Below are 9359 nucleotides of genomic sequence, written 5' to 3'. Positions count from 1 at the left end.
CAGTCTGTAAAAGTGCCTCAGTGAAATGAAAGAATGACTTTTCAATATTTTAAGTGTTTTAAAAGATGAAAAGTCATTTCATATTAATGCTGAAAAACTACAAAGGCACATTAGAAAAGAATCCTTGCTGTAGTTCTATTAGTCTGTGTTTTCTCACCAATGCAGAACTAATTAAAAATGTGGGGAAATCCCTAAATTACTCCTATAAACTCAAAACCTACATTGTCTTTAAAAGAACCATATGCTGCTCCATTGTCTAAAGGCAAAACACTTGTACAAATTTCTGATACAAAAAAGATAATATGCATTTGTGAACTTTACCCAGCTTTTCAAGGTATTTCTGTGCCCTAATAGGTATTTTTCTACCTCCACAAATTGTCATTTTATCAGAATAATCTTAAACTTCCAGAGTCAAGACATCATTGCTCTTACAAAATTACCAATCACAGCTTTATTTTCAGAGCTGTTCTCTGAAAAACAGAAAGGGAGCTCCAGAACATTCACTGGCTCCAAGGCAGGATCAACTCTCCCTGAAACTTCCTGGATAATTGCTTGTTTAGCTAGTCCTTAAAAACTTGTGGTGCTGGATAGAGTGCAAACTCCTAAAATAAACTGCTGTAGGACTGAAATACCTTTTTTTTGGCTGCAATGTTTTCAGAATAGCCCCATTTCTTTGCTGCTCTTAGCCCTTATTTCCTGCCTGAGGCAGACACTGACCTGCAGCACCAGGCAGATTGCTCAGGTTAACTGGAGGCTCCTTCACCTTTCTGTGTCTGATTCCTCTTTAAACCCTTGGATCATTTTTGTGTTTGAAATCAGAGAAAAGGTTGGTCTCTACCTGTTTACTCCCCCTCAAGACAAAAAGGCCCCTCTGTTGCGCTAATAGGAGACAATACTAAGATGATGTAGCAAGATCCAGATTCCAAACACTACCTGGAATTTTTCAATGATTGATCAGACAGCGTCCTACAGAAATGTCCAAATTTCCAGCAAAAAATACAGCCAGTTTATTGATTGTGATTTTCTTTTTAAAAATTTAATATTACACTTCTACAAAACCAGTGCAGAGCACTAAACTGCCAGGAGGAGAGGGCTCTGTAATGAGCACTGAAGGAACAGTGATAATTTTTCTAATTTTCATAGCACTTAACCTCTTTAACAAGCTATTTAAATTTTGATCCACGTTTGTAGGTGGTAGGTGAGCATTACAACCCACAGCTCACACAGAGGGGTAAAAACAGCAGTCAGAGGCTCAGCTTCCAAAAGTGTTCACTAAATTCAAGTGTCAGCATTTTGGGACACCCAGCTTTACACAAGGTGTAAAGAATTTTCATGCTGTGGAAGGAAGGGCTGGGTAATGAGGTGTGTAAAGGGTGCATGATATGTGAATGAGAAAGCAAAAAGATTCCTAATGGGTCTGCAAGAACAGGGCTCCTCTACATTACCTGAAACGACACAAAATCTGACAATTCAAACAAATTCAGTGCTAACACTCCATTTTATGCCCACAGCTGAATCTTATTTACATTTCCCTTTTTTCTCCAGAATGATATGCACACTGACATAGGCTGCCTGTGCGATAGGGAAGGTTATCTGTTCCTACTGATTTATGGGTTTGCTTTATTGTAACACTGAGAAATCCACTGCTGACAGTCAGTTAAATGCAGCAAACTGTCCACAGCCAGCCTGTGCTCTAACCACGAGGAAATTCCTTATCACAGAAATGTGGCATTTGGAATTCTTGTATTTCTAAAACATTCCCCCTTGAGGAAATTGTTTGCCCCTTCTCATTGTTTAAAGTTGCAGAGCGAGAGCAAACAGTCCAGAAATACACAAATATAGTTACCATACCCCAATCTGCCTGAATGTTTGGAGATGTTTTGAATCATCTGAACTGACCTAGCTCGCTCAATTTTAAATTAATTACCTGAAATAAAGACCAAGTACATTATACACGGCAACTTTATTTTTATTTCTGAAATCTAAGAAAAAAAATCCCAATTTTTTCCTCTTAGTATAACATTATCCTTCCTGTTGCCACATAGCAGACTGCAAATGTTAAGAAAGCTAATACTAAAAACCCCTGAAGCCAAAAGGATAAACTGGTGATAAAAATGCCTTGTATAATAAGGATGTATAAACTGTATTACTTTCACACCAAACACAGCTGGAAAAGAAGTGAATTGCAAAGTTATGGTTTAATGATATCCTGTTTCAGGATTCTGGTCACTCTCTCAGATGCCTGGGAAATAAAAGCCCCAAAATCTCTGCTTGACACACATCAGTGAGACACAATTAAGGTGGTGGGCACAGAGATACATCTGAACATAAACAGGCCAAGCAAGGTGACAGGAATGACTGTTTATTCCATGTAATTAAGACAATAATCTGAATTTGGACTAGATAAAAAAATGAAGCCCTGTGTGTGTTTGATATTAATTATTCCCTGGTATGAGCTAACAGATGCCAATATGGAGTATTTTTTCCCAAGAAACGTTTGTCTTTCTGTCAATAGCATTTTGCCTAAATAACAAGCCAACAGCTGTTAACATCAATTGATTTGGTGAGTCTTTAGTCACATCATCAGTGACAGGCTTCAAAAAAGGGTTTCAAAGGAACTTTAGTGGGAAAGGGAGAAAAAGAACAACAAACCACGTTGGCCTTTAACTGCCTGTGTTTCAGTGACACTTTCTAATAGGAGTCCACTGCTAAGGTCAGGCATAGAGTGTGCTGATGGTAAAACAAATCTGTTTACAGCTAAGTTGGCTTTTGTATGAGTTTGTGGTAGCAGGGGTAAGAGGTGGCTTCTGTGAGGAGCTGCCAGGAGCATCCCCCGTGTCTGATGGAGCCATCAGCTCTGAATTGGAGCCTGAGCCCAGCAGGGACAGTGGCATCACCTCGGGATAGCAGAGCTCAGAAGGGCACAGAAAACTGCACAACAGCACTGGAGAGAGGAGTGAGGAGAGGAACAGCCCTGCAGACACCGGGGGCAGTGGAGGAGGAGCAGCAGGAACTGTCCCAGGTGCCAGGGCTGAGATTCCCCTGCAGCCCATGGAGATCCACGAGGGAGTAGACAGGATTTCAGCCAAAAAACCCTTGCTGAATCCCACAGACAGTCATCCTGTGGCAGCCAGGTCTTCAGAATGAACAGAAACAAGCATTTATGGAGCTTGGCGAGGATGTGAGAGTACCCATGGATGAAGACCTGGTGGGGATGCCTGAAGCAGGAATTCCCATGTGCAGGGGAGAGCCAGGCACCACCAGAACCTCAGAAATACCCAAGGAAACAACCACTTCTGCTTCACTGTGGGACAAAGGGGCATCAATGAAGCTCCTGCAGTGTCTCCCAGCAGCCTGAACTGCCAGAACTGAGCCATCCTTCCCTTTCCTGCCAGGATCTGGAAACAGGGAAGACTGAACATTTCCTGCCAGAGTAGATGCACAGCACAAACTTACAGGCACAAGACAGGCAGGAAGAAGGAAAAAAAGAGAAGAAAGAAAGAAAGAAAAAAATTGGAATTTAGACAGTGAATAGAAAGGAATTCAGAGCCATTGCAATGACCTGCCTAACCTAGGAAGTATTGGATATGGCAGACAGCAAACAAGACCAGCAGAGTGTGAAAGGGTCACTGGCTCCAGGGACAGCATTTCCATCCAAAAGCCAGTGGATCACCTTTTGCAACAAAAACCCTCACACTTTCTTTTTTTTCCCCAAGAATTATAGACACTGACAGCTGACAGATTAAACCAGCAGCAAACCAGCCCAAATCTTCACTTTTCCCAAAAACAACATCCCCAGCTTCACTTAATCAAATCATGGCATACTTGTTTTTTGTCTGGGAGGGGAGGAGGGGTAGTGTTCTGTGGTGGTTGTGGTTTTTTCTTTCATACAAAGAGACATTTTAAAGACAACTAAAGAGAGAGAAAGATCTTTTTCAAAATTCAGTTGAACCTTTCCTTTTGGAAGATTTCATCTCCTGCAATGTCCTTAACTCTGCCAGCACAACTGAAAACCAGCAATTCTCCATATTACAGCCGTGAAAACATTTTTTGTTTGTTTGTTTATTTCTTGAGTCTCCAGACATTTGGATATTTACAAAAATTAACTGAATCCAAAGCTCCCAAGAACCAATTTTTATCTTATCAAACCAGATGGGAATCAAGCTAAAGGCCACAGGGAAATGACTGACCAGACCCAACCTGTGAATGCTGCATTAGCCACAAAAACTCTTGGGACTGAAACCCTATCATTAGTTAAGAAAAGAGAGGATTCATTCAATTTTCTGATTATATATTAAGCTGATGGACATGGTGTATCAGGAGAGGAAACAACAGACATTTGCTGTATTTTCTGAACAGAAGGGGATAAAACATGAAATGTTTTTCCTTCTGCACCTTCAGCCAGTCGATGCCAGGATGGCACAGCCCCAGCAGAAATGCCCAATCCAGGCCCTTTCCCTGCTCCCTTTTTGCTCTCTCTCAGTGGCAGAGCTTCCCTAGCCCTGGTGAATGCAGTCAGAAATAGTTAAGCAGTAACATATAAGCAGAATGTATAATAGAAGGATATAACTACAAGTCTAATGTTGGGCACGCAGATGTTCTGTAGCTAAGAGCTACTAGAACGCCTTTTTGTTTTAAAATTGTTTAAACTCACTAAGCTTCACCACCAAAATGAATACCTGCAGTTTGTGCTGCAGCAGACAGTGGAGACTACTTAGCACAGTGATAATCACCAGCTAAGTTGTGTATCTGAGACTTTACTGCACCTGCTTCTCTGCCACTGACACGAATTTCAGAACTAAATTACATCTCAGGCAAACCCAGATCGTCACACGAGGCACCAACTCAAACAAACAACTCAAACAACAAACACTTGAGGCATCAAGGTACCAGGTGCTTAAAAAATACGCAGGGAGAGTTCCAGCTGCAAAGAGATCACAATATGAAGTTGACCTGTGGTTATTTTGTGCTGTAAATTTTCTTCCTCGTTTTGCCTGGAAATTTTGCTGCAAACATTATCCGCCTCCATTTGAAAAGCCACCACATTTTGTCACTTACTGCTGCACAGAGCACACAATTACAGCACTGTAATTGTCACAGGGAGGTGGCATTTAGAAGCTAGCATCACATCACAATGAACATGAGGAAAATGACTGGAATCACAGGAAACATGAGAAAAAGGAGATGAAGCCAGATCCACAAAAAGAAGCAATATGTTGAAATAGGGACTTCAGCTGTGATGCTTAGATGCAGGAGATGGGAAAGGTGATCAAAGCCCTCTGACAGATTTCTATTAGTAAAAATATCAACAGCAACAAAGTTCTGGCTGCACACAAAAGCATAACTCCCTGTGGGCAGGATGGGAGCTGGCATTGCTCCAAAGCCCTGATCAATATTCTGTCAGCAGATACTCCAGCTCTGTCTGCAGAGGGACCAATGACCTCAAACACATCTCTAGAAATAACTTCTGCTCAGTACACACAGACTGATGTCTTCTCCTCTTGTTCAAAAAAGAAAAGAGCAACTGCAGCTCCATCTGCAAAGGGAAGTGTCAGAACGTTCCAGGCTATGATTCCAGCCTGGGAATGTTAATTAAATACAGATTATCCTGCAGTGCAGAGTCAGACATTTTAGAAACCTTGAGTTAAAGAGTACAAATCAGCCCTTAGAATTGGCTGTTTGCTTAATTTTCCCATTTTTCTCCTTAGTCTACTATTAGGAATGATATTTTAAGCATCTAAGTCTCACAAATTCCATCTTAGGAGTGAGATGTTCTGAGTTCAGCACTGCAATGCTCAGCATTATCACATCTGCACTTCTGTGAAGTGCCTTGGAAAATTCCCACTCACAACTCACCAGCAAACCTAAGTGTGGACCAGGAACTGAAAAGTCTCTCCAGTGGTTCATATTGAAATCATTTTCCTCCCAGATCAGCCCTTTAGGAACTCACCCTCAGTGATCTCACCACGATCTGGGTTTTTCTGTGCGCTATTCGTGGTCCTGCTCAGCCCTATTGCTGCACAGGGAAGCTCCCAGTCCAAACCCAACATTTTTACCAACATTTTTACCTTTGGGTCAGCAGTCAGCAGCTTGAATGCTTGATAGACTTGTGCTTCTTTCACACCTCCACCCAGGTCCAAGAAGTTGGCTGGCTTTCCACCATTCAGGGATATTATATCACACGTTGCCATTGCAAGGCCAGCTCCATTGACTGTAATTGCAAACACCAAGTGCTTTTAATTCACGTGGATAAGATTCCTGGAAAGGCTTCAAATGTATTAGCACAACCCTAGAACATGGCTCAAAATGTTACATAGATATTTCTAAATAAAACGAGCTATTCAAGGATATCCAGAGCAACAAATAATTCAAATTTGATGTAAACACACCAACATTTGGGTTTTTTTAGGATATAAATGTGCACCTTCCTTTGAGCATTCTCTGGAATAGTAATTGTGGCAATGCAGAACCTTCTGATTTTATTAAAAATACAGAGACATAAGAACTTCTGGGAATAGTGATGTGAAGGACAAATTGACTCTTGAAGCTCCTCTCCCATCACTCTGATAGCAGTGGATGCTTTGTGTTAGTGCATCACAGATAACTCAGCTTTGGGGACAGACCTCAGATGCTCCTGAAACTGCCTTTTGTTTTAGATTTGTACCAGTCAAGAAGCATTTCCATGGGTAGGAAGATCTAAACTGGGAAAAGTGATGAGAATTATGTGTCCCCTTTAAGCTGCTCCTGTTGGACAAAGGCTCCTGTGTCACCCAGAATACAGACCACTAAAAAAATACCATAATATTACCAATTATTATTTGGGTTGTGGAATCTTTTGGTTGTTTTTTAAATTGAGATTGAAGTCTCACTGTCATTTACTGAATCAACTGCAACACATTATCAGAATCTTCCAGATTTATGTTTGGAATACACATCTGAGCCAATATAAGTGCTGGGCATTTTCTCAAGTCGAAAAAAAAAAAACCTAATCCAATTAGATTAATAATAAAATGTTGTATTGACTAAAATAATTTGTACAAAATGAAAATTATTTAGAGCACAGCTGACTTTTCTACTTATCTCTTCTAAACAGCAGAGTAATTTCTGTTCCACAGAAACTTCAGGAAAATAAAAAAACCTGACATTTCCAAGCAGATTCTTTAGCAGCTTTCATAAAGGGAAATGGAGTTTAATAGTCAATTGTAACTGGGAACGTCACATTTATAGAAACATACTCTTCAAGTGTCTTTTAAGTAACACACCCTATTTTTTTAAATTAATGATGAGGTTTTGATGACTTTTCTTGTTTTAATTACTGGAAGGACCAATTACATTAGGTTAAAAGCTCAGAAACTGAAACTGCTTAGCCTGCCTTCTCTCTGCCACCACTCCTGCCCTGCTTGTGAGCTGTGGCCACCAGCACAGCTTCCACACAATTTTATTTCATTCCTGCTAGACCTTGTGGAAGGATAGACAACACTGCAGAAATAATCATAAAATAGACTGAAATTCTGTCAAGGGTGGCCTGAATGTCAGATGTAAACAAGGTCTGTACACTGAACAAGTGTAAATTTGTTTTCAAATGTCTTTTGGATGTATTTGTTCTTACCAAAGCAAGCAATGTTTCCATCCAATCCTATATATTTTAAGTCATATTTGGCAGCTTCATTCTCTATGGGCTCATTTTCAGACTTGTCATCCATGGCAAATATTTCCTTTTGCCTAAATTCTGCGTTGTCATCAAAGTTTATCTTGGCATCGAAGCAAACAACTGGAGGAGAAAACAAAACAACACCCAGGCATGCAGAGTTTACAGTGAGCCAGAGCTTCTGGAATATCTACAGAGCTTCTGGAATATCTACAGAGCTTCTGAAAAATCTGCTAATAGCTACTCCAGCAGCAAGGGGGAGGTTGCTTTGGGAGTGATGCTGCCTCCAACATGGGAGCAGCTGAAGTTCTAGCACTGAGTCCAGCAGAAAGAGCAGGTTTTCCATAAATTTTCTAGGAAATAGCAGGTTTTCCATAAATTTTCGAGGAAAGAACAGTTTTTCCATAAATCCTCTACTGAGAAAAGGCACAGCAAGATCTCCACACCAAGAAGATCTCCTGTGTTTGCTACAAACAAAGTTCCTGTAAGTTAGGAGGGCAGATTTTGTGATTTGGACAGGTGGGCTGCAGCCATGACAGAGGAGAGCTTACCTTCCATATTTTGAAAGAATAACAGATAAAACAACACCAACCCAAAGCCATGTGTGGTAACATGCAGTCATTCCGAGCTGAGCAACACAAAATGCTTTCCTTAGCCACATTTTGAATTTCTGATGTTATAACTATACACACATTATTTCATTAAAGAGCTCAAAAAACCTGAAACCAATTATGTTAAAAATGACCAAATGATTACTTTTAAATAAAGGAAATCAAGGGAGTAAATGCAAACCTTCTCATTAATATCAACATCCACTACAGTTGTAAAAGCAAATTAAGAAGTTGCTAAATCTGACATTAAATAAAAGGTACAAAGGACTGGCTAGCAGCCACAATATTCACATAAACACACCAGTAACAGAAATGCCTGTAGACTGTTATTTGCCTATTTTCTGACTCATTATTTCTATGGGTTTGCATAGGCAAATGCCTCATTAGATTAAAATGTTCTAAGTAAATGTAAGACTATATACTTATCATATTACTATGCAAGTAATTTCCCTTGTACTATGTTCAGATTATAATTACTGACTTAAGCATAATTGATTTCTCAAGGCAAACCAATCAAATTTAAGTGCCTTTAAATGCTGTGTCCATAAAAATGTAATAGTTTTTCTGTCTGCTGGTGTTTTTTTTCACATTGCCATTGGGACACGTCCATGGTACATGGGCTCGTGTTCATGAGCATTGCACACATCTGGAGGTCAATGACAATTAAGAGAACAATTTTAGTCTTTGCTGTAGATACACATCAATTAAAACAGCAAAACACACAATTTTGTTTGGTGGCAATGTTTAATATACAGTTTAATAAAGTGTTTAGTATACAGTTTCTAAACATAGGAAAAATAGCTAGGGAAACAGCAAACATTTACACAAGTAGGAGAGTCTCAACTGTATATCTTGATTTGCATCTTGTTTTTGTTTTGGTTTTTTGATGTTGATTTTTTATTTTTTTTTAATATTTGACTTGCAACTGATAACAGATTAAATTAAAAGAATCAAATTTCACTTCACTGACTGCAGTTTCAGAGAATTGCTCATGAGTGTGTATAACAAATCCCTTGGAAGAGCTCAGATCTTACCTGGTCAATCATCATGTGGGAATGTGCCAAAAGCAGAAATATCTGCAGTTCCTAACATGCTTCTAA

General features: G+C 39.8%; 1 protein-coding gene across 2 annotated transcripts in view; it reads right to left on the bottom strand.

The window, feature by feature from the left end:
* The window catches only part of SUCLG2 (succinate-CoA ligase GDP-forming subunit beta), a 117305-nt gene that overhangs the window by 42398 nt on the left and 65548 nt on the right, over window positions 1-9359 (bottom strand). For both annotated transcript variants that reach the window (XM_063411458.1, XM_063411459.1), the window contains 2 exons: window positions 7610-7771; window positions 6069-6211 (listed from right to left, as the gene is read on the bottom strand). In XM_063411458.1, coding sequence (XP_063267528.1) covers window positions 6069-6211; window positions 7610-7771 — 305 coding nt within the window. The remainder of the gene's footprint in view (window positions 1-6068; window positions 6212-7609; window positions 7772-9359) is intronic.

Source organism: Prinia subflava, chromosome 14 (genome assembly GCF_021018805.1).
Source record: "Prinia subflava isolate CZ2003 ecotype Zambia chromosome 14, Cam_Psub_1.2, whole genome shotgun sequence".
Classification (NCBI taxonomy): domain Eukaryota; kingdom Metazoa; phylum Chordata; class Aves; order Passeriformes; family Cisticolidae; genus Prinia; species Prinia subflava.
Note: the sequence above shows the minus strand (reverse complement) of the source record. Positions and strands in the feature narration are given on the sequence as shown.